Genomic DNA, 26,618 nt, shown 5'->3' on the forward strand with positions numbered 1-26,618 from the left:
AAAAGGAGGTAAAATTCATTTGGGTGGTAAGTTGCATGACCGAGCAATAAAGGGTGAAAGTAGTGTAGTGCAGAATTGTAAAAAGTGGTCTGGTCATTAAGGGTGTTTAAGCTAGGGGGGCTGAGGTGGTTAAACAGTGCTAAATATGAAACCAAATACAAATCAATGTATTTTACCTCTTTCTTACCGAATTCATTGGGGAATGCAAAGAAAAATATTGTACTTAGTGACATGCCACCTCTCAAGCCATTTTTAAAACAGCGGTATAAAAATATGCGCCCATTTTACACGGTGGAATACACAACTTTTTTGCCATGTTAACATAGCCTTACAACTAACATGGCGGAGAGAGGCTGGAATATTCTCTTCTAATATTCCAGTTAAAGGTTGCAAGGTGGAAATAGAAGAATATGGGCTAGGGTATGGGGTGTACGGGCAAAGGATTTTTAAAAGGTGGTGTCCAAGCGTATTGGTGCCTGCAGTGCCGACAGCAAAATACCCCCTCTTCTCAGGATTCACAGTTTTTCTGATACAGAGCTTGAAATCCTCTGCTATCCACAACCATACAGTTACACAATAAACTTCTTCCATAAAGAAGAACTATGTGGCACTTATTTATCACTGTTGTATAGAGCGTTAATTTAGAAACACATAAAATCACATTGGGCAGAGACAAGAGAAACTTAGACAATGTGGCTATTTTGTGGATCTCCTAAGGTGACCTCTTGGGGTGATTATAATCATTTAAACTGGAGTCTTCATATTAAAGCTTGGATCTACTTATGAATACCCACACCCTTGCAGATTCCACATGGTTTTTCCACACATGATTTTTGTGCAGAAAAAAAAAAACACATAATAAAGTACTAGCAAAGTGGATGAGATTTCACAAATCTCATGTACACTTTGCCTATACTTTCCAGGCAGTAATTGACCCACTGTGCGGATTTTAAAATCCGTCTGCGTTGTTTGTGCAGTCTTTTAGTACGGATTTTACCATTTGCAATGCAAAGAGTGAGAAAGGGGCAAAACCGTTTCCTGATGCAGTTTTGGAAGCCAGAATCAGGAGTGCATCATAAAAGGGGAGAAAGTATAAAGGACAGATACAACTTCTCTTTCTTGATTTCACTCCCGGTTTTGGTTTCCAAAACTGCATCAGGAAGCCTGGTTGTGTGGCTGTACCCTTGGGTCTGATCAGGTGTTGAGCCTGCAGTGATGTTCAGACATATATTTGTAATTTATGTACACAGGAAATAGATGTATAGAAAAGTAATTTGAAAAAACATAGAAAAAGTGTAAGGGGGGCCTTCATGTGCAGTACATTTTTTGCAGTCATTTCTGCAACTAAAAAAAGTGGTTCCATTCATCTGAATAGGACTTCAAGAAATTCATGTGCTTGCCATAAAACAACCCCAGACAGATGAATGGAACTGATTTTCAGAAATTTCTCCAACTAAATCTGCCACGTGTGCAGGCATCCTAAGAGAGTAATAAATCAGATACTCCTATCTAAATGTACCTGAGTGTAGAAGAAGAGCTGGTTTTCAAGATTTACCACTTTGCACTTTAAATGGTCGTCATTAAGCTGGGTCTGTAAGACATGCATACACAAGACTTAATACAGGTGTTAATAAAAGGCACTCAGGCATGTGCAATATTGTCAGGAAATATAACCATGTGTATGAAATAAATGGGCAGTGACAATGATACATGAAAACATTTGAGCTGCACCCGCTTACCTAGCTTCAGCTCATCTAGTTTCTTCAGCCATGCTTCCTGTCAACAGTTTCTACCTCCTTCCTGTCGTGGGCCTTAGAAACCCATCACAGAGGAAACGCTGAACAACCACCACTGTTAGAATGTCATATTCTCCCCAGCAAACAGATCCATCACAAGATTACTTGTTTTTCTTCTATTTATCACGACTAAGACTTTCAGATCCTATTTCTAGACACATTAATTCTGCCTTCATGTTATAGCGGTCCATAAAACCGTATGGAAAGAGATACTTAATATATCATACATTTCTCTGGGTCTTCTTTCAAACACAGTGTGTGGGCCAATAAAGGGGGAGGCAGAAAGTTGTTCAAGATGGAGTTTAATTATATAAAAAAAATTGACCTCTGACCAAACTGTAAGGCTCCATTCACACGTCCGCAACGTGTTTTGCGGATCCACGGATCTGCAAAACACGGACAGCGGCAATGTGCGTTCCGCATTTTGCGGACCGCACATTGCCAGCAATATAGAATGTGCCTATTCTTGTCCGCAATTGCGGACAAGAATAGGATATGTTCTATTTTTTTCGGGAACGGAATTGCGGACCCGGAAGTGCGGGTCCGGAATTCCATGTCCGGGTAGAACATCGTGCTGCACCATAGAAATGAATGGGTCCGTTACGCAAATTGTGGAACGAAATTGCGGATGTGTGAATGGACCCTTAAAAGTAAATTATACCGAGAAGTCTTCCTTGTGAAAGTGAAGAACAACTTGAAACATAACAGATAAAGACACTGACATCAATTTCAGTCTGCATAATAACCAATGGGCATATCTTCCATCTTTGGATAATAGTACTATATACAGTTACAAGAAAAAGTATGTTAACCCTTTGGAATGATATGGATTTCTGCACAAATTTGTCATAAAATGTGATCTGATCTTCATCTAAGTCAAAACAATAGACAATCACAGTCTGCTTAAACTAATAACACACAAAGAATTCAATGTTACCATGTTTTTATTGAACACACCATGTAAACATTTACAGTGTAGGTGAAAAAAGTATGTGAACCCTTGGATTTAATAACTGGTTGAACCTCCTTTGGCAGCAATAACTTCAACCAAACGTTTCCTGTAGTTGCAGATCAGACGTGCACAACGGTCAGGAGTAATTCTTCACCATTCCTCTTTACAGAACTGTTTCAGTTCAGCAATATTCTTGGCATGCCTGGTGTGAATCGCTTTCTTGAGGTCATGCCACAGCATCTCAATCGGGTTGAGGTCAGGACATGATGCCCCCACCACCATACTTCACAGTTGGGATGAGGTTTTGATGTTGGTGTGCTGTGATCTTTTTCTCCACACATAGTGTTGTGTGTTTCTTCCAAACAACTCAACTTTGGTTTCATCTGTCCACAGAATATTTTGCCAGTACTGCTGTGGAACATCCAGGTGCTCTTGTGCAAACTGTAAACGTGCAGCAATGTTTTTTTTTTTTTTTTACAGCAGTGGCTTCCTCTGTGGTATCCTCTCATGAAATCCATTCTTGTTTAGTGTTTTACGTATCGTAGATTCGCTAACAGGGATGTTAGCATATGCCAGAGAATTTTGTAAGTCTTTAGCTGACACTCTAGGATTCTTCTTCACCTCATTGAGCAGTCTGCGCTGTGCTCTTGCAGTCATCTTTACAGAATGGCCACTCTTAGAGAGAGTAGCAGCTGTGCTGAACTTTCTCCATTTATAGACAATTTGTCCAACCATGAACAGCAAGGCTTTGGAGATACTTTTATAACCCTTTCCAGCTTTATGCAAGTCTGTTGATTCTTAATCGTAGGTCTTCTGAGAGCTCTTTTGTGCGAGGCATCATTCAAATCAGGCAATGCTTCTTGTGAAAAGCAAACCCAGAACTGGTGTGTGTTTTTTATAGGGCAGGGCAGCTGTAACTAACACCTTCAATCTCATCTCATTGACTGGACTCCAGTTGGCTGACACCTCACTCCAATTAGCTCTTGGAGATGTCATTATTCTAGGGGTTCACATACTTTTTCCGCCTGCACTGTGAATGTTTACATGGTGTGTTCAATAAAAACATGGTAACATTTAATTCTTTGTGTGTTATTAGTTTAAGCAGACTGTGATTGTCTATTGTTGTGACTTAGATGAAGATCAGATCACATTTTATGACCAATTTGTGCAGAAATCCATATCATTCCAAAGGGTTCACATACTTTTTCTTGCAACTGTATAGGACGGGCTCCAGTATACACGGGTCACTGAAGCATAATCAGATGACCCATCTTGAAAATTTAAAGGGGTTGATCGAGCAATGTAAAAAAACAAAAACGGACAGTAAATCTGATGGTCAGTAATATATATATATATATATATATATATATATATATATATATGTGTAATCTAAGCACGTTTTAGGCAAAAACAAAAAAATTATATTTACTCATGTACCTAGATCTGTTCTGGCCCTTTGTTGACATGCAGTTGCAGAGCTGTGGGGGTGTGTAACAACAATCTCTGAGGTTTTCCTTGTGAATATTTGTGGGTGTTAACAAAGACTGCCTTTCCCCTCCCCCTGCTCTGAAAAGGAAGTAAATAAAAGTGCTGCCCTGTCTGCAGTCTGACTGCTGGGATACTTATGTTGTATTTGTGGGGCTACAAGTTACAGCTGTACAGTACAATGGTACAGCTAATGTACACAGGAACTTCCCCCTACCTGTTCTTGTGCAATGCTCTGCAGACACTTCTTCACAGCCAGCAGAAGAGTACACAGGAGAGAACTCCTCCAGGCAGCTCTGTGCACTGTATTTGTCTCTACTGCCTAGAGAAGAGGAAATCCTGCAGCTGCTCAGTACCTGAGGCAGAGCCTCCAAACCTAAGCCTGTTCTGCTGACAGTAGAAGGGGTTAAAATTGCTGAAGAATCCAGTGTGAGGGGAGACACAGGGCAGACAACAGATTGGGCAGTGCAGGGGGTGTGGCCAGCAGATGAGATAATGCTGGGGGTGTGGCTTATCACTCCAACCAGCATAGCCTTCACAGTGACTTTCTGTGCACAGAGGCAGACCTGTTCCCTCCTGCTCCATTAGGCTTGTGCACGGAAGGTCATCAGAGCAGGGAAGGAAGCTGATATCACAGGTCATGTGACACTCAGCTAACTAGGAGAACAGGGCCACTATACATGAAGTAAGTGAATTGAAAACCCCTTACATTTGCTTAGTTAGAAATATACAAAGAACACAAAAATAACTTGGACAAACCCTTTAAACCTCATTTGTGCACGTGCAAGGTATGTTCCTGACAAATATATTTTGAGCCCTAGGCTTCTATGGGCCAATGGGCCTTTTAGCATATGTTTGGGTAGCATGTGTTGACAGTCCTTTTTATCTAGTTGTACTAAAAATTGTAGCCAAGTGGCACTGTATGCCACTATATGAAACACAGTAACATTGTAAGGCTACTTTCCCACTAGCGTTTCTATTTTCCGGTATTGAAATCCATCATAGGGTCTCAATACTGGAATAAAAACGCTTCCATTTTGTCCCCATTCATTGTCAATGGGGACAAAATGTAACTGAACAGAACGGAATGCTCCAAAATGCATTCCAATCCATTTGGTTGCGTTCTCATACCGGAGAGCAAACCGCAGCATGTTGTGGTTTTCTTTCCGTCATGGGATAGGGAGCAAAATGGATCCGTCATGACCCCCAATGCAAGTCAATGGGGACGGACCTGTTTAACTCTGACACTATCTGACACAATAGAAGACGGATTTCAATGGAGTTCATGACGGATCCGTCATTGCTATGTTAAAGATAATACAACCGGATCTGTTCATAACGGACTCAGATGGTTGTATTATCAGTAACGGAAGCGTTTTTGCTAAGCCCTGACGGATCCAGTAAAAATGCTAGTGTGAAAGTAGCCTAAGATTTCTAGTAAAAAGTTGTGTAAAATCGAGGTCTGATCAGATCACAAGACTGATGCTAATATATCCTGAAAATGTTTATTTAACCTCTTCAGGACACAGGGCGTACAGGTACACCCTTATTTCCTGGTACTTAAGGACACAGGGCGTACCTGTACGCCCTGTGTATTTCCGATCACCGCCGGAAATCATTGAGCAGGCACCTCGGCACAAACCGCAGGTCAATTCAGACCTGCGGTTTGCGGTTTTTACCTATTGCGGCGGCGGGCGGTGCCATCGGGTCCCCATGGGGCTGTGGGGGGGACCCGATGGCATGGAAGGCAGCACGATGCCTTCCTGAGGCATCTGCGCTGCCTTCCGGTGAAGAGCCTGTGAGATCCAGTCCCCGGGATCTCACAGGTCCCGGAAGCTGTATGAGTAATACACAGTATTACTCATACAGCAAATGCATTCCAATACAGAAGTATTGGAATGTATTGTAAAGGATTAGACCCCTAAAAGTTCAAGTCCCAAAGTGGAACAAAAAATTAAGTGAAAAAAAAGTTTTCCCCCCCAAAAAATGTAAAGTTTTAAGTAAAAATAAACAAAAACATAATTTTCCCCAAATAAAGTTAAAAAAAATTGGTAAAAAATAGGGGAGAAAAAAAAAGTATACATATTAGGTATCGCCACGTTTGTATCGACCGGCTCTATAAACATATCACATGACCTAACCCCTCAGATGAACACCGTAAAAAAAAAAAAAAAAACTGTGCTAAATAAGCCATTTTTTGGTCACCTTACATCACAAAAAGTCCAACAGCAAGCAATCAAAAAGGCCCACCAAAATAGTACCAATCTAACCGTCACCTCATCCCGCAAAAAATGAGCCCCTACCTGAGACAATTGCCCCCCCCCAAAAAAAACTATGGCTCAGAATATGGAGACACTAAAACATCATTTTTTTTGTTTTAAAAGAGCTGTTATTGTGTAAAACTTACATAAATAAAAAAAATGTATACATATTAGGTATCGCCGCGTCCATATCAACCGGCTGTGTGTATAAAAATATCACATGACCTAACCCCTCAGATGAACACTGTAAAAATAAAAACTGTGCTAAATAAACCATTTTTTGTCACCTTACATCACAAAAAGTGTAATAGCAAGCGATCAAAAAGTCATATGCACCCCAAAATAGTGCCAATCAAACCGTCATCTCATCTCGCAAAAATCATACCCTACCCAAGGTAATCGCCCAAAAACTATGGCTCTCAGACTATGGAAACACTAAAACATGATTTGTTTTGCTTCAAAAATGAAAATATTGTGCAAAACTTACACAAATAAAAAAGTATACATATTAGGTATCGCCACGTCCGTGACAACCTGGTCTATAAAAATACCACATGATCTATGAATGTTGTAAATAACAAAAAATTAAAACGGTGCCAAAACAGTTATTTATTGTTATCTTGCCTCACAAAAAGTGTAATATAGAGCAACCAAAAATCATATGTACCCTAAACTAGTACCAAAAAAACTTCCACCCTATCCCATAGTTTCTAAAATAGGGTAACTTTTTTGGAGCTTCTTCTCTAGGGGTGCATCAGGGGGGCTTCAAATGGGACATGCTGTCAAAAAAACTAGTCCAGCAAAACCTGCCTTCTAAAAAACGTATAGCATTCCTTTCCTTCTGCGCCCTGCCCTGTTCCCCGTACAGCGGTTTACGACCACATATGGGGTGTTTCTCTAAACAACAGAATCAGAGCCATAAATATTGAGTTTTGTTTGACTGTTAACCCTTGCTTTGTAACTGGAAAAAAAATATTAAAATGCTAAATCTGCCAAAAAAGTGACATTTTGAAATTGTATCTCTATTTTCCATGAATTCTTGTGGAACACCTAAAGGGTTAACAAAGTTTGTAAAATCAGTTTTGAATACCTTGAGGGGTATAGTTGCTAGAATGGGGTCATTTTGGGTGGTTTCTATTATGTAAGCCTCGCAAAGTGACTTTAGACCTGAACTGGTCCCTAAAAATTGGGTTTTCGAAAAGTTCAGAAAAAGTTCAAGATTTGCTTCTAAACTTCTAAGCCTTGTAACATCCCCAAAAAATAAAATTCATTCCCAAAATTATCCAAACATGAAGTAGACATATGGGTAATGTAAAGTAATAACTATTTTTTTAGGTATTACTATGTATTATAGAAGTAGAGAAATTGAAACTTGGAAATTTGCCATTTTTAAAAAAATTTTGGAAAATTTGGTATTTTTTTTATAAATAAAAATGTTTTTTTTTTTACTTCATTCTACCAGTGTCATGAAGTACAATATGTGATGAAATACCAATCTCAGAATGGCCTGGATAAGTCAGAGCGTTTTAAAGTTATCACCACTTAAAGTGACACTGGTCAGATTTGTAAACAATGGCCTGGTCCTTAAGATGAAATAACGCTGTCTCCCAAAGGGGTTAAAGAGATACATATCATATGTCTGAATTGCATTATACTTGCTCTCAGCTCTTAGGCTGGTTATTTATATTAGATTAATGTCAGCCATCTAATGTGTATGGGAGCCTTCTGACTCTTCCACAATGAGAGATATAAGGAGAAAAAGGCTCTGCCACGTTGGATTTCAACATGCCTGATCCTTTTGTTCTCAAGAATAAGCAGCTGTCAAAGGTGTCTGGCAGCCATTTAGGGTACTATCCATCGGCCCATACTCATTGCAATGATTCCTAAACATTGACCATTTCCTATGTATGGGGATGAACAATCCCTACTGTTTTAGACGCCGGTCTTAATATATGTGACCCACAGTTTTTTAAAACCTATTCTAAATGTCCTAATATGATTTTATCTAATACGTTTATTTATATTTGTGAAATAGGCACCGGACATTTGGGTACCTATCAAGCTCTGAGGTCCGTACACTCGTACACTGCTGACATGTCAGATTCCACTGCGCGGCCCAGTGAACGATGTACAGGCAGGAGCTAAGCACACAAGATATTGCTGCTCCTGCCTGTGTTGGCTCCACTAAAGCATGGCATAGCACATTTATCCTAGGCTTTAGCAGATCGGAGCTGGTACAGGCAGAAGCAGAAATGTCTTCTGTGCTTAGCTCCTGCCTGTACATCGCTCACTGGGCCCCGCAGTGGAATCCATATACCAGCACACCACTGACATGTCAGCATTGTACGGACTTCAAAGTGTGATAGGCATCCGAACGTCAAGTGCCTTTCTGCACATAATGATTGGCCGATTGGTTAATAGTTACCCTTATTGGGCACAAACTCCTCTTCTTTGGTTTTATTGTGATTAGATAATTTATTCAATATATTTTTTAATATTATATTCTAGCTGTTGCTGTTATTATTGGCTCACTACTGCACAGTACAACAACAGTCAGAAATTACCATCCACGACTTCTCGGAGGCCTGTACAAGCACACTGAGGAGCTCCTGTAAGGCACAAAGCTTTTTCTTCAGTTTCTGCTCCCTGTGTAGGGCCTCCTGCAAACAGATAACAGATCTTATTAATTACAAATTACTAATTTATCAATCTCTGATAATGACAAATTCAATGCTAACTGATTCATATCTCTAAAGTAAAAAACACTTAGTACATAAATACCTTCACTAATGCCTCACTAAACGCAGCATGTTCTATATTCTGCGTTTTTCAAGCAGCTCTGACCCCATAGAAGTGAATGGGGTTTCAGTGATGGTTGCTAGGAGATGTTGTTTGTAAACCTTCAGTTTTTTATCACATGCATAATAAAAAACGCATCAAAACGCATTGCACTCGCGCAGAAAAAACTGAACAATTGAACGCAATTGCAGACAAAACTGAATGAACTTGCTTGCAAAATGGTGAACGCACCCTGAACGCATCCGGACCTAATCCGTCCCGCTTGTGTGAAAGAGGCCTTAGTCAAAATAATTTTTGCAACTTTTTTTAAGTGACACCTAGGCTTCTACCACCAGATTTTTACCTATTTAGCTGCTGACACTAGCAAATCGATAGTGCACGGCGCAGGCGCGGGAATTGGTACAAAATACTTAGAAGTTTCACGTCAATCAACAGGAGCAGGGCGGGCCAGAGAGACGCGATGGGCGGCAGAAATGGTTAGTGGAAGGAGCATCTAGGTGCTGAAAAGACGCCCACATAGCACCTAGAGGCTCATTTGCATATCAATAAAAGTTCTTTTTAAGGTTAACGGCAGCAGATAAAGTTGATAAAAGAACACGGTTAGGTACTGACTGACACTAGCGATTTTCTAGTGTCAGCAGCTAAATAGGTCAAAATCTGGTGGTAGAAGCCCTTTAATATGTGTTTTAGAATATTTTTTTGTGTTATTTTTTGGGGGGGGGAATAAATAAACAAAAAATAAAACATTTTTGGGGACATTTAGCAATGTCTTTATTCCCACAAAAGTGGTTTAAAAAGTTGCAAATTATGTTGCATGCCATATCTTTAAAGATTTCTATCTTCATTCAGGAGGACCTGCGCTGACGTCACTGAACTCACCACGTGGTGAGCGCGTTTACGTCATCAAAGGTCCTTTGGCATGTCCTGAAAGAAGAAGAAAGAAGATGATGCTGGCTGCGTGAACAACAGGATGAGGTGAGTTAATTTATTTTATTTTTTTAACCCCTAAAGCCACATTTTAGTAAGCATTCTGTATTAAGAATGCTATTATTTTCCCTTATAACCATATTATAATGGAAAATAATAAAATCTACAGAGCACCTAACCCAAACCCGAACTTCAGTGAAGAAGTCTGGGTACGGGTCTGGGTACCACAGTCAGTTTTTTATCACGCACGTGCAAAACGCATTGCACCCGCGCGATAAAAACTGAACATCGGAACGCAATCGCAGTCAAAACTGACTGCAATTGCGTACCCAATCGCATGATTTTCCCTGGTCACAGATGCAACGCATCCGGACCAAATTCAGACACGCTCATCTGCAAGGGGCCTAAGGCAAATTTATTAAACAACATGTGACATTTGATGAAGGTGGCATAAAGTGCACCAACTCAAGCCCGACTGAGACCACCTTGGCGTGGGTAGGCGGGCACAGATGTGGTTTGATCAAAATATATTGACTGAGTGTCTCAGATTTTATTATATCAGAGTGAGGGCTTAGTCCACATGTTGTGTTTGCATAGTGCATTATTTTCCGTGATTTTATAAACGTAACCAAGCACATCCGCATATTCATTATCATATTGTGCAGGATGTTTTGTATTTTTTCTGTGATTTTCTGACTTCAAATATTTCCCTCATGATAAATTCCCCCCCATCATTTTTACTTACCATCAGGTATTCAGAAAGCTGAAGTAACTCCTGGAAGAATAAGCAACAGGTATGCACATTATAAAATGTAAAGTATATGGTCGACTTTCCTGTATTAGAATTCAGTAATGTCTTTAAGATAAATTGAAATCCTTGAAAACATTCATATTACAGTACAGACATTTGCCAACATCACCTTGTTAACTAAATGGAAAAGGAACAGTCAGTGTTATTTTATACACACGGACAACATATAGAGATCTAAAGTACCGTAATTACTATGTAAAAGCTAGTAATACTCATAAATTGCAATCTCAGCCAACCATGCATATCTTGCCAATGAGGGGGGTAACCTGCTGCCAGGGACTTTTTATAGCAGCTTGCATCCCAAGAGAACAAATGATTTTATTCTCATTTCCCAAAACATTAGGGGACTGACAGGAAACCCATGTCAACAGCATATGCTACAATTTTCCCAGTTTCCATAAAAATCCTATAATTTTATCTGTAGAGCATTATATATATTTATTATATATTTATTTTGCACATAAATGCGTGTAAAACAATAAAGGCATATCACAGTAGTAACGTTTCTCAAGTAATTTTTAGACCCATAATTCTTTGCTGATCAATTTCCTAAAATATAATTATGGTTCGAGGGGAGAGAAGAGCTCAGTTAGCACACTCTCTCTCCTCGCTGTACGAGACAGGCCAGTAGACTTTCTATTGAGCTTCATGTCCTGCATTATAGAGATCGGTGGGGTCTCAGCGCTCAGACCCCCACCAATCTAAATTTTTGATATGTCACTGTAACATATTAAAAGTTACAGTGCCACTTTCAGTTCACAGTTCCAAATCCTTTGCAGACATAAGGTTAGAGACAACATGCTGACTTGCTGTAGCTGACACTAGAGGGAACTTCTGAGCTCTCTGTATACTGTGTTATGAATTAAATGTACCCCCAGTATGCAGGAAGCTTTTACGATCTCCCATAACATACCGTATATATTAAGAAATGAATCAGCAAAGATTAAGGATGGACATTCATTATAATGATCATTTACAGAAGTGATTATTCTGAAATGTAGCCTATTATTCAGTGCTTCTAATGATGGGGACTCATGTAAATGTATTAAAGGGGTTGTCCAACCTCAACACAAATTTTAATGAGGGGTGGGACGTGTTTAAATGAAAGAGATAAGAAAACTCACCTACACCGCTCCATTCCAATGGTGAGGTTCCCTTCTCCACTCCCTGATGGAGCATAACTGGTACGTCCCATCTGTGATCTCTGCAGCTATTCACTGCCTATCACGTCTGAGATGGCAGGTAATAGACATGCGGCGCAGAGAGGAGGGAAGAGGAGTACCTTTCCACTAGGGAGAGGGAGGAGTGGTGACCTCTAGCTTGCCTGGCACTGGCACCTGGCTACCCTGACATCCCTAGACGGGCTTGAAGTGAATGGGTCCGGATTCAGTCCGGGTGCAATGCGCTCACCTCACAAATTGCACCCGCGCGGAATTCTCGCCCGTGTGAAAGCGGCCTAACATCTTCCATAATTCGTACTTCTCACTCCCGTCTTCAAGACTTTTCTCAAGCTGCACTTACTCTCTGGAATGCTCTGTCCAAGAATATCAGGTTAATTCCCAACTTCCCTACTTTCAAATGTGCCGTAAAAACACATCTTTTCAGGCTTTTGTTTTGTACATGAACCCTCTGAATTGTAAAGAGCTGCGGAATATGGTGGCGCTATATAAATAAAGATTATTATTATTTTAGTAAAACAATTTAAAAGCGACAGATTATATTATACCATTAAACATCTTAAAAAATAAAACAAGAATCATGTATATCCTTACCCCATTCAAAACAGCTATGGCACAACTGTAAAAATAAGAAATAGATTACATAAAGTTACAATATAAATCTATAAACACAAACACGAGTCACCATCATATGTCCCAGGATCTTCCAGGATCATGTAACATACTATGGCCATGAATTATTTCACCTGTTTGGCAGCTTCTTCTATACAGTGACATGCAGCCATTTTGTTATTTTCTACTGGGGGTAAATACCTATAGTGTACACAGCACTTTGTAAACTTGTATTTAAAGAGGACCTTTCATGTTTTTTTTTTTTAGTTTAGATAAATACCTTTCCTTGCGGGGTAAAACATGAAAGGTCCCCCCGCTGATGCTGCCACCCTGCCTGTTTTTTTTAAATATCGCTCCTGCGCCCCGCTGTGCCCCTCTGCTGTTTTCCCGCTCAGTATGTTAATACTGAGCATCCGTACAGGGAGGAGGAGACTCCTTCTCCCTGGCTGTGCTGTGATCCAATCACATCGGAGAGCGGCACAGCCAGGGAGAAGGAGACGCCCATTGAGAAACCCTGGAGTCTCCTTCTCTCTGTACCAATGCTCGGTATTAACATACTGAGCGGGAAACCTGCAGGGGGGCACAGCAGGGCACAGCAGAGATATTTGAAGAAAAAAACAGGCAGGGTGGCAGCATCTGCAAGGAAAGGTATTTATCTAAACTAAAAACATGAAAGGTGCTTTTTGAGGGACCAGAGATAATAGATTTGGTGCATTTTAAGGTTGCAGTTCAGTCTACTAGATTTTTCTGGTGTGGCCATAAATATTTCTTCTTTGTTCTGCAGAATGGTCCTTTACTTCCAGTCAGGACGCTACAGGGGCTGATAGCAGGACACACAGTAATAAATCCTTTCTTCTCATCCATGCTTCTTCATTCCTTCACAGCACAATGCTGGATGCCTCACACCTTGGAAAATAGACACTTGTACTGACCAGAATAAAAGAAATATTTACTGCCACAGAAAAAAAATGCAACTTTAAAGGGTTTGTCCACTTCTTTACTACTGATGGCCTATCTGATCAGTGGAGGTCTGATACCCCACAACCTCGCAGATTAGCTGTTCTGTAGTAGCTCTGAAGGTGTACAAGATGAAGCTTCTGGTGCTGGAGCTACTCTGAAATGACTGATCAGCGAGGTGGCAGTGTGTCTGACCCCGTGTTGCCAGAGTTGCCAGCAATTACAATAGTATTACAGTCGGCAGTTATATATTCCTGCGGGTCATCATGTGGTCACAGTGGCAGTACGATCAAGAACCCATGTCCGTATACCCTATTAGGGCATGTGGACTTTAAACACGCATACATTGGCATTGTGGCAGTGGCAAAAGCCATATTAATTGGAGCTCATGGAAACTTTATAATAGACAGAACATGCTGAGCAAATGACAGCTGATGGTTAGCTTCTGAGTAACGAATATCATTACTATAGTCATTTTATACAATTAGAGCTGTCAGTTTCCATCTAATAACCAGCTACAGCACTGCCTCTGCACTTCTTACACATAGGGAGTCATTTATGAACAGATATACGCCACTTTCGTGGTGTATATCTGGCGCAGATTCTGCCGCACGCCATGTTGCAGCAGAATCTGCAACTTCTTCCCCGCTCACACCAGGTCTAAAAAAGCGGGCGTGGCGTGGCCGTGGACAGGCCGCCAGGCCCGTCTCACTCATCATTTTCTAAGACTAGTTGAGGCGTAGAAAATGGTCTAAATGTAAGACAGCGAGGAAGCTGTCTTACATTTAGAATCGTCAATGGATATGCCAACGTTATAGAGAGGCCGATGCCTCTACATATCTCCACTGCCAGCAGAGGAGCTTATTAAGACTGGCCTCCAAAACAAGACCCCTTAATAAATGTGACCCATAGTGTCTGTGGTGATGAGTCCAGATATACAGTGCTTTTACCACAACAGTCAGACAGTACACCAGTATACAACTGCCTAATCATTTTCTACGGCAAACTGCTTACTCGGTTTGCTGGCTGGAGTCCTTCTTTAAACTGATTTTTGGTGTTTCCTGGATTGTCTGAACTCCTGTGAAGGAATAGATAGATAATGGTAATGCTCTGCCTGTAAATCTAGTAGTTATTGTTTTTAAGTTATTTTAAGACAAAACATTATATTAGTTAGTGTATGATATAGTAATCCGGCATGTACAATGCAGCGGCTGTATTTTATAATTGATATTTTGCTGCATTCCTCTGAACTCCTAACATTGCAAATCATAACGAGGTGGTTATTATGGGGGACTTCAACTACCCAGATATACACTGGGAAACTGAAAGCTGTACATCTCATTAAGGAAACAGGTTCTTGGCAATAACCAAAGACAATTACCTTTCCCAACTGGTTCAGGACCCGACTAGAAGGACGGCCATACTGGACTTAGTATTAACCAATAGGCCTGACAGAACAACAGACTTGGAGGTTGGGGGACACCTGGGAAATAGTTACCATCCTAAACTCTAATTGTGAGAGGTACATACATTATGGGAATAAAAGGGTAAGGAACAAGAAAAAACCAATGTGGATAAAAAGAAATGTAAAGAAAGCAATACATAACAAAAGGAAAAAAGTAGAATATGTAGACAGAATAATTACCAAAGAGAGTAAAACTAACCCTAAAAAGTTCTTGAATTATATAAATGATAAAAAGTATAAATCTGAAGGTGTTGGCCCTTTACAGAGCAATGAGAGGGGACAGGGGGGATTTTTTTTTTTTTTGGTGGCAAATAAGCAAAAAACAGCAACTGTGTTTTTGGGGTTTTTTACAGCATTCATAACGCAGGATAAATTGTGTAATCTGTGTTGCGCAGATTGTTGCAGATATGGCAATACCAAATATGTGGAGGGGATTTTTTTTTTGCAGCTTTATCTATTGAAAAGCATTTTTTCAATGGAAAAAGGTATATTTTCTTAACTTGGACATTTTTTTATTTAACCATTTACTGACTTTGAAAGGCGATCTTCTGACCGCTTCCATAATACACCATCAGTACTGTGCCTGACTCAGGGAGCCCCTTCTTCTAAACTACTTAGATGCCGCGGTCACTATTGACTGAGGCTTCTAAGGGGTTAAATGACCCAGATCTGCACTTCCAGCACCTGCCAATCCTGGACTTTAGATGAGGAGCCCGGCTGTCAGATGAAAGCCAAGCTCCTGCTCTTCACTGCACTAGAGACCCGTGCAGTGCTTAGACTATGCTGCTGTAAAAAGTCTGTGGCCTATCCTAAGGCCCATTAGTGAAAAAGGCATATTGGTTATAAATACATCATATACTGACCTCTTACTCCAGCGCTGTTCTCTGCAGCGCTCGCCTGGTACACCTTCTGCTGTTTGCTTTTTTCCTGCCTACAGCACATGACTAAGGACAGTGATTGACTGCAATGGTGAGGTGACGAAAACAGGCATGTCACTGTGCACATCACCGACTACTGTGACGTGTACAGTGACGTGCCTGGATTTGTCACGTCACTGTTGCAGCCAATCACTGTCCTCAACTGTGGTCCGCTGAGGACAGTGATTGGCTGCATTGGTCACCACAGAGGTGCATCGCACAGAACAGTGCCAAAGTAAGGGCTGAGTATATGATTTTTTTTATTTTATTTTTCATTTTAAAACAATAGTAGTAGATAATTAAAACTCTTGAACAACCCCTTTTGCTAAAAGTCTCTCCATCCCAGCTTTGCTGTCTGATGCCCAGACCTTCCGGTCCCTGTCAGACCAGAAGTGATTATGTCAAATCCATTGTTCAAAAGACTCCTCAGGCCATCACTGGCCTCAGCAGTCATGTGTGCATGAATGGCATGTGAAATTTTTCAACAAAGTCCATTTACCAAAATGAGCTTGAAGATGGCAGCTTGCTGAAAGTCCAGAAGGCAAACAGAAAATATCTTGGACCAGATCCCTCTAGAGATCTACAGCAAATATGTTGACTTACTAGGTCCCAAGCTGCTTCATATATGAACTCGCTGATTGCCAAACTCTTTGTATAAGACCACCATTGTTGTTCTTTTGAAACCGGACAAAATCCCCAAAGAATACGATTCCAATAAGCATATATCTCATTGATTATACCGTGCTCACAAAGAGTCTGGTAAACCAATTAAACAGGGTAATCCCCTGTAGACTGACCTCTGAAAATATTCAAAAGGAACAGGCAGTTTCCCAAGTTAGGGTTTGCAGAAAAATGGAGTGGGCCTTAACCTTGTAGTTGCACCCAAGGACTTAGATCCAATTGAGTGGGTATAACTATAGATGGTGCTTCAGCTTCGGTCCCACCTTTACATGGATATCACTGTTGTACACCTGTCCTAAGGCAGGTATCTTGGTTAGTGGTTTGGTCTCTCCAAAATTTGATCAGGGCAATATGTACCATATAAAAAAAATTGGCACAGGGGATAGGATGGATAGAGTTGGCCTATGTGCCGACGATCTAAAAGGGATTTTTTGAGAATCTTTTATTGATGACCTATCCTCTCTGCTAACCAAGCACAGCGCCATACACTGTACAGTGGCTGTGCTTGGTATTGCAGCTCAGCCCAATTAAAGGGGTTTTGCCATCTCAGACAATGGGGGCATATCACTAGGATATGCCCCATTGTCTGATAGGTGCAGGTCCCACCTCTGGGACCCGGAACTACAATAAGAATGGAGCAGGGAAATTAAGGGAGGGCGCATTGTGCATGTGCATCCGCCATCCATTAATTTATATGGGGCCGCTGAAAATATCCGAGCGCTGGCTCGGCTATTTCCATCTGCCCCATAGAAATGAATGGGAGCAAGGGCTGCGCGTTCACGTGCGCTTCAATTCACTTCTATGGGAGAAGCGCTTGGTGGTGGACAGACCGAGGAAATCTGGGGTCCTCCAGTCACAGCTTTCCCCGCTCTGTTCTCGTTGTAGGTGCGGGTCCCTATCAGACAATGCGGCATATCCTAGCGATATTCCCCCTATTGACTGAGATGGGAATACCCCTTTAACTTCAATGGGGCTGAGCTGTGCCTAGTTCATGTGCCTGATAAACATGATGTCACATGGCCTAGGAAAAGCAGGAGAAGGCCACGGCACTACTGCATTCTCTGCTGCCTTCTCAAACAGCTGATCGGCGGGGGTCCCGGGCGTTGGACCCCCACCAATCAGATACTGATGACCTATCCATAGGATAGGTCATCAGTAAGAAAAACTCTCAAAAAACCAAATTGAGTTATTTATGTCAGAGGTTGAAGCTACCATACCCCATGCAAATGAGCTGATAGATCATTTTGGCTCCTTTTTGGGTTGAAAATTACTTGGTTCAAGCCTGTCTTGATGCCACTGTAGTAGGTTAATTAGCTAGAGGTCTACTACAATCTGCCAGTGATGGATCATTTCAAATATCTAAGCATTCTTACCAGAGACCCTGCACTGTCTCTGGACTTTTCAGAAAAGTTTAGCTGATTTCTTGGAAAACTTTGGCAACATTTGTTCGGGGTTCCTCTTGACATAAACTGCCCCTTCCTGTCCTTTAGTGTCCTAAACTGCTGAGTGGAGAGGCTTTACTGGATTTTATCAGTATTTTCTGGTGGGCTAGATTATATATATTTCCTCTTGGACTGTACCCATATATGTACCTAACTCAGAATATCTACTGGGCCAGCACTTGAGCCTAAGCACCCTATGGCCAGTCCTAGAGCGAATGTCCTTATTCGCAAGTAAACTTTTCCCCTTACAGAGGTTGGCTACTCAGGTTTGGAGGGTGGTGAGGAACATGTGTAGCGATTTGCCATTCTAATGCAAGATAACCCAATGTTCCCACATTTGAAGGATTTGGAAGTGCCGTGACACTGTTGGGCCCAGGGAGGGATTTCTTTGAAAGATGTGTATGTAAATTGTGTGAGGCGAGCCTGGCAAGCTGAGCCGCTGCAACTGCCAGGTCAGGTTCCGGAGCGTGGAGGAGGAGCTTAGGAGCCCAGGTGCAGCGTCCAAGTGCTGCGCCTTCGCAGAGAGCCGCAGAAGGATCCACTCAATGTGTGAGGGCGGCGGCCAGTGCTCTGCAGACATGGAGGGAGCAGAAGACTTGAAATAGTGAGTACCTATTCTTATTGTTGTTTTTACCAAATATCTTTCATTAAATGGGGGCAGGGTCTAATTAAGGGGGGCAGGGGACTAGATAAAGGTGACAGACACTGGGTATGATTAATGGGGCCGGGGACTGGATAAGGGTGACACTGGGTATGATTAAGGAGCAGGGGACTGGCTTTGGTTGACACTGAGTATGATTAAGCGGGGCAGGGGACTGGATAAAGGTGACAGGGTATGATTAAGGGGGGCTGGAGACTGGCTATGGGTGACACTGGGTATGATTAAGACCCTTAATCATACCCAGTGTCACCCATAGCCAGTCTCCTGCCCCCCTTAATCATACTCTGTCACCTTTGCCCAGTCCCCTGCCCCCCTTAATCATACCCAGTGTCACCCAGAGCCAGTCCCCTGCCCCCCTTAATCATACCCTGTCACCTTTGCCCAGTCCCCTGCCCCCCTTAATCATACCCAGTGTCACCCATAGCCAGTCCCCTGCCCCCCTTAATCATACCCTGTCACCTTTACCCAGTCCCCTGCCCCCTCAATTAGACCCTATCCCCCTTAATCATACCCAGTATCACCCATAGCTAGTCCCCTGCCCCCCTTAATCATACCCTGTCACCTTTACCGAGTCCCCTACCCCCCTTAATCATACCCAGTGTCAACCAAAGCCAGTCCCCTGCCCCTCAATCATACCCAGTGTCACCCTTATCCAGTCCCCTGTCCCCTTAATCATACCCAGTTTCTGTCACCCTTAATTTAAGGGGGGCAGGGTCTAATTGAGGGGGTAGGGGACCGGTTAAGGGTGACACTGGGTATGATTAAGAAGGGCAGGGGACTGGGTAAAGGTGACAGGGTATGATTAAGGGGGCAGGAGACTGGCTATGGGTGACACTGGGTATGATTGTACTTGTTTGCACTTGCACTTAAATTATCTGTAATTAAAAAAATAACTGTTTGTTACAAAGATTGTTTTCCTCTTTGTGTATGTTCAGGTCAACCGGGGGGGCGCCTGAACACCTAAGGCCAGCCCTGCCCGCTATGGATCTTCATCAGTACTGTATCTTCTATCGGCCTGGATCTGTAACTTTGTGTGCTTTACCACTAATAAGACCATGCCATCTTTAAATTGTTGTACATACAATTAAATATGTAATGCTCTGAGGTCAATAAAGCAAGTTAAAAATATTAGAAACAGTTGGATGTTATAAATGTAATGTATTATTAATAATCTGAACTAAACTCACTAATTAAAAAAGGTTGCAGATGGTCTAAAGACAAGGGGGGATTTGATGTTATCCATAACTGACATGTCATTTGATAAAAACATAAATGTGCTTTTCAAACATATTACCAGTATATCCACTTCAAACTATTCCTGCACTTTTGAGATAGACAGATATTAATACCATGAATAATGCTTATAAGGAATTTTTATGGGGCAAAAAAGGTAGTTAAGGGTGTCCACTGAGAGACTGATGTTACTCAAGGAGGAAGTTGGTGTTAATTTTCACGTTTGTACTATGCGCTAATCAAACAATTTCTATATTCTCCTTGACTGGTCAAACCAGTATTTAATCCTAACAAAATTACCTACTTGCAAGACGGATATTTGAATAACCGTTTAAGTTCAAAGTTATATCAGCTGATAAAAGCAAAAGCGCTGCAAAAATGTATATCTGAAGGTAGTGGAGGAAAACGTTGGATGATGAAGACATAGACAGACTTTTGTGTGGTTGAAATACCAAAATCATGGTTAATGAGAAATGGAGAAGAATTAAGTATAAAATGACACATAAAATATTAACTTATTCCATCATCTTCCCTGTGCAGAGTAATCACCCGGAGCATTGTTCATACTAGTAACAAAACTGCTGAAAATCCGGCACCGATAATGATGAATAAAAATCACTGTTTTATTTCATCTAAAATGTAAAATACAACATGTCTTTGTTTTAGGGGGTTTGCATGGGTTAATGGACTATGAATAGGGCAACTAGCTGAAACAAGTAGGAAAACTATGCAAAGCACCATGTTGGATTTTATATTTTGGATTCAAGAAAACCATCATTTTTATTCATCACATTCTGTGCCATATCTTGAATATGTAGTTACTGTATATACAGATGTAGCAAGCACTATCTGAATAGCCCCCAGTGGGTTGAAATAGATGGCAAACTAGAGATGTAACAATTGGTGGGCGCCTCACAGCTCCAGAAGAACTGCTCTATCACACTCTGTAAGTACAGAGGTATTCTCTCCTAGACGTATTGCTTCTTTACCAAAAGCCCAACATTTTTATAAAACAAATGGATAATGTAGAGTGGTCATTTTCTCACCTCTTTCTCTCGTTGTTACATCATTTTTTTTGGTTTTACTGTGAACAGGTTCTAAACAGAATTCTGATATTGCAATTCTAGAGTCAAAAGGGTATGTCTTGGAGCGATTATGATGCCAGGATATCTGCATAGATGAAAAGAAAGGAAAAAGTAAAAAGAGCATCACTATTCAGATACAACACAGATAACATAAAGCGAATAGGCTGACAGCACCAAATAATCAGAAACGTTGAGGTTCAGGAAAATATCATGTCGTTTTAGTAGTGTTACTTTTTTTAAAGGGGCATCCATCTTATAAACCATTTTCCTTTGCAATTGGTATTACTGATGTAATTTACATGTAACATGTTACATGTAACTTGGGATACTGCTTCACCTTCCCCTCCCCACCCCCATTGCCACTCGCCCTCCCAGTGTGATTGGAGGGGCCGGGCATCCTCACTGCTCCGATGCCTGGCCCTGAACTCTTGTGCATGCACAGGTGGCAGTATCATCGGCACACATGCAATGAAGATCTCAGAATGGGGATGACCTCAAGTGATCTTCACTGCACCGATGGATGGATAAGATTTCAAGGCCAATCTCACTAGGAGGGGGGTTAGCAATGGAGAGAGGTGGAGGTGAAGCAGTGCTCCAAGGGGCTAGTAACAGAGTTATGTTCACAGTTCCAGGTACGCTTTGAGGTAACCTGATGTTTTTAATAATTTCTGTATGCCCTGTAGAGTTGTGTTTTTTCCCCCATAGTCTTCAGATGATAAAAACCACATTTAGAAACCATTACAAGCCATGTTCCTGTACTACATTTAGGAACATGTCCTATAACTAAAATATACACTATAACCAGGGGCGCATTGGCCATAGACCTTACAGGGAAATATCCCAGTGGGCCAATGCCCAGGGGGCCGCCTGGGCCCTACTCACAGCTGGTCAGTGGAAGTTTTTGGGGATGTACTTTGTGCTGCTGGCAGTATTTTGTGATGTGACAATGATATTTGGCTCTGTTGGGGCGTTATAATGTGCCACATTATGGTATTTCTGGCCCTGCCTTCCATCAATTTGGACCCGACGACAAAATGTGGCCACTCTTAGTATTTTTGCCAGGGCCACTTTAAGTTCCCAGTCCGCCCCTGACTATAACGATAACAGCGATCATGTATGTATGCTTTTTGGCGCATGATTTGTACTCCCAAGCTATATGACCTTACCTGACAACTTGTGGACACATCTTTATCTTTGTTGTCCACTTTAATTAAATTTTCTCTGATAGAAGAGTGTTTAATATATTTGTTTGACTTAGGAGGAGACCTTACTCCTTTGTCTCCTAACTCATCAGTCCAAAGATGTCGTCTCCTGAAAAACTCTTGCTCTCTTGGGGAATGTCTCTCCTGTTCCTTGTTCCAGCAAGGATTGTCCTGTCGACAAGAGGTTGTATTGTGGCGGTTCCTCAAGGTTTCATGAAATTCAAGTCTTCTATCATACTTGTCTTCGAAATTCTCAGTATCTAGTTTCTGCCGAACTGGGGACTTTCCATTTTTAATAACCATGGTTATCTCCAGTCGAGACGATCAGTATGTTCCTATCTCATTAAATCAATAAAGACGTCAACCCTAAACAAGAAAAAACTATTATCAACATACACTGATAATGATAAATGGCAGCCATGTGGAAATCCATACTTTCTAGCACTAGTTTATTAAGATAAATCCATTCTGAGACTGGACATTATTTTTTCTGAAATTAATATTGCCAAATATTGTTTAGTTTTAGCCTTTGTTCATAATAAAGTCATCACTGCTATGATGAATCAGTTTTCAAGCATATCTACACAAATCCTGATGGATTCACTTATTATGTTGACTATCAGGTTTTCTGTATATCTGATGACAAGAATATTGTTTTCCCTTAAAGAAGATAGATAACACAAATGTGAACAGCCCTAAAGACGATGGACGCCTTCGACATTGAAAAACATATTTTAGATATGCTAGTGGTTACCCTGACTGAATAGAAGAAGCAGTAAGGGCTGTTTCACACGAGCGAGTCCATTGCGGGAATCACGCTCCGTCTGTGAGTGTGATCCTCCGCTCTGGACTTGCAGGAGTGCACGGCATTATCATGATTTATAATGCTATGTGCCTCTGCATGGCCTTTTTTCCACAGAATCATACTGACATAAAGCTGTCACAGCTGTGACAATGATATTTGGCTCTGTTGGGGCGTTATAATGTGCCACACTATGGTATTTCTGGCCCTGCCTTCCATCAATTTGGACCCGACGACAAAATGTGGCCACTCTTAGTAAATACCGGAATTAAACTGATCCATTTTGATTTTGCACATCAGTATGCATCCGTTCCATTAGGATGTTGTTGTGTAAAATCAAAACGGAAAAATACTGATCTGTCACTAAATATATTGAATGTCAATGGTTGACAGATCTGTTTTTTTATGCTCCTTACATTGTCTTACATTGTTTTCAGTGACGGATCCATTTTCTTCCATTTTTATGACCGGACGCAAAACCGCAACTTGCAGCAGTTTTGTGTCCGATCACAAAGCGGAATGCTGACGGAGAGGAAGACATCCTGATGCATCCTGAACTGATCTCTTTCCATTCAGAATGCATATGGACTAAACGGAAACATTTTTTTCTGGTATTGAGATCCTCTGCTGGAAAACAACAACGCAAGTGAGAAAGTAGCCTAAGTTTCAGGATACAATATCCATTGCTCTATTCATACATTGTTCAGAACCCCTGATATTTTGTCTGCAACTTGCTTCTAGTTTCAGATTTTTGTCATGTGGTCCTCCCAGTAAGATATGCTGGATGTGACGTCTGTGTGTCCAGGATGCTGTTGCCTTCACTAGCTTTCATGTATACTTGTACAGCTTTATTCCTGGACTACTTTCTCCTTCTACAGCTCATGAGGAATCTTCTCTCACCTTTAATGACAGTCATTGATGCTGATGAGTGAGAATGTATGAAGCCCTGTTTACAAGATTTCTGACAGAAAAAATACTAAAATGTATTATTTTTGAAAGTCCATAGTTTAGTGCCACAGAAGACTATCTGGGATATTTATCAAAACTGGTGTAAATGAAAACTGGCTTAGTTGCCCATACCAACCATTCAGATTCCACCTTACATTTTCCAAAGGTTCTCTGAAAAATTCCAGGTGGAATCTGATTGGTTGCTATGGGCAACTAAGGCCGCTTTCTCACGAGCAAGTTCCATGCATTGGACTTGCAGCGTATGTCAGCGAGAGCACCCGTCCTAACCTCCCAGCACTGTATTGTATAACACTGACAGCATTATGTCAGTGTTATACAATACATTCCGACCTCTAAGGGTTACATAGCATAATAAATCAATATAATGCTATTCTACCCCGTCAGTGCTGGGAGGTCAGGACGGGTGATCTAGCTGACACATGCTGCAAGTCCAATGCATGGAAATTGCTTGTGTGAAAGGGGCCTAAGGCAGTTTTCCTTCATAACAGTTTTGATCAATCTCCCTCAATGAGCCTATATCGTAGTTCAAAATGCCTCCAATTACACACAGAAGCATGCAGATTGTTTTTCACATCATGTTAGTCCTATGTTCAGCATATATAAATGCTCCTGGTGTATACGTCAAATGCATCCATAGGACTCCATTCACCAGACGGAAGCCAAAAGACCGTCGTTTTCTCCTCCATCGTGCTGACATATCACCTTTTCTTTATTTTATAGAAATGCATAGTCAACTGTGCTGCCTACAATAAAGCATATAGCACGCTATATATATATATATATATATATATATATATATTAGTGTGGGAGTCAATGGCTGACGTCTGGCACTGAATGCCTATACAGTGGTTTATATCTGAGTCTTCCATCAGAGGTATACGTCAGCAATACTCCCAACATAGAAGTCTTATGAAAGGCTGTAACATGATGTGAACAGGACTCTGAGTAACCAAAATATGGCCCACTGAACTTGACACCCCTGTAGTACAGAATCATAGAAACTCTGTAAAAGCAGTCCTCTCATTCATGACTGCTGGGTTCACCCATCTCTCCTGTCTCTGACTGACAGCTATATCCCTCTAGTGTCAATCACTGAATTGAGTGCGGGGATCAGGGTTATCCTGCAGCTGAAAAATACTAGGACTGCATGGATAGCATGGGGACTCCTTCCTTACAAGCGCAACAGCTAATAAAGTGTATATTCCTCGAAAACTACAGGACGTATGCACTTAAGAGACTGCTGAAATCAGATGATGACAGATTCCCTTTAAGGCCAGGTTCTCCTGAGCGTGTCATGGACGCATTTCGCATCTATATTACAGATGTGTGACCCAGCCTTACTGAGAGTTTATGGACCTGAATTCCCAGCATCATCGGGATCTATGATGCTGTACTCAACAGCATTATGTCAGTGTTTTATACAGGTCAGTTAAATGGAATTTTCCCTTGTTAAGAATTGTGGCATATCGCTAATGTCAGATAGATGCAGGTCCCACCTCTGGGACTCATAAGCAGTGAATGGAGAGGATGCCGCACATGCATGAAGTGCTCTCCTTGACTTTAGTGGCCCGGTTCTGGAGACAGGAGGTGGTCCTGAAGTGATATGCCACAAATCCTGAGGTGGTAAAACCCCTTTAAAGCTGTGGTAGGTCAGGTCACACATCCGAAATATGGCCAAAAAATGCATCTGTATCTGGCTTAAGGATGACTTGTAGGTATTAGTCCTAGAGCTGTTTCTATGGGAGAATGCAATTGCATGTACCTAGTGTTAGATTTCTCATGGCTGTTTTGTTTATTGTATAGGTATAAAATACCAATAAGGGTACATTCACACGACCATGTGTAATCCTTTCCGTTTTGCGGTCTGCAAATAACGGAACCGTGTGTCAGCATTTTGCGGACAAATGACTTCCATATGTCCGCCAAAAACAGAAGGAAAAAAAAGAGAGAGAGAAAAAAGAATTATTAAGGCCTTCAAAAATAAGGAAACGGATCTGCAAAAAACAGATGACCTACGGAAACCATTCCGTATGTCATCCGCAATTTGCGGATCCATTGACTTGAATAGTGCTGCGGACCGATCTGTACGGACAATAGTAGGACATGCCTCATATTTTTGCGGAATAGAAATGCGGACACGCGGTTGAGGACAACATACCGAATGTTGTCCGCATATTTTATTCACCCATAGGAATGAATGGGTCCGCTTCTATTCCGTAAAATGCGGAACAGATGCAATCGGACGTGGAAAAAAATAATACGGTTGTGTGAATGTACCCTAAAATGGCTTTATTTCAATACAATAGAGGAAAAGGTAACAAAACGTATGTCAAAAGCACGCTCTACTGCCATAGGATTGGATAAAGCTACGTGAGATATTTTG

At 41.3% G+C, this 26,618-nt stretch overlaps 1 protein-coding gene across 5 annotated transcripts in view; it reads right to left on the bottom strand.

Moving 5' to 3' along the window:
* Positions 1-26,618, bottom strand: part of TRAF3IP3 (TRAF3 interacting protein 3) — a 62,056-nt gene that overhangs the window by 29,683 nt on the left and 5,755 nt on the right. For all 5 annotated transcript variants that reach the window (XM_044288398.1, XM_044288397.1, XM_044288399.1 and 2 more), the window contains 7 exons: positions 22,429-22,830; positions 21,224-21,347; positions 14,793-14,856; positions 12,804-12,828; positions 10,966-10,995; positions 9,059-9,154; positions 1,520-1,591 (listed from right to left, as the gene is read on the bottom strand). In XM_044288398.1, the coding sequence (XP_044144333.1) occupies positions 1,520-1,591; positions 9,059-9,154; positions 10,966-10,995; positions 12,804-12,828; positions 14,793-14,856; positions 21,224-21,347; positions 22,429-22,767 (750 nt within the window). In that variant the 5' untranslated portion in view covers positions 22,768-22,830. The remainder of the gene's footprint in view (positions 1-1,519; positions 1,592-9,058; positions 9,155-10,965; positions 10,996-12,803; positions 12,829-14,792; positions 14,857-21,223; positions 21,348-22,428; positions 22,831-26,618) is intronic.

This window comes from Bufo gargarizans, chromosome 3 (assembly GCF_014858855.1).
Source record: "Bufo gargarizans isolate SCDJY-AF-19 chromosome 3, ASM1485885v1, whole genome shotgun sequence".
Classification (NCBI taxonomy): Eukaryota; Metazoa; Chordata; class Amphibia; order Anura; family Bufonidae; genus Bufo; species Bufo gargarizans.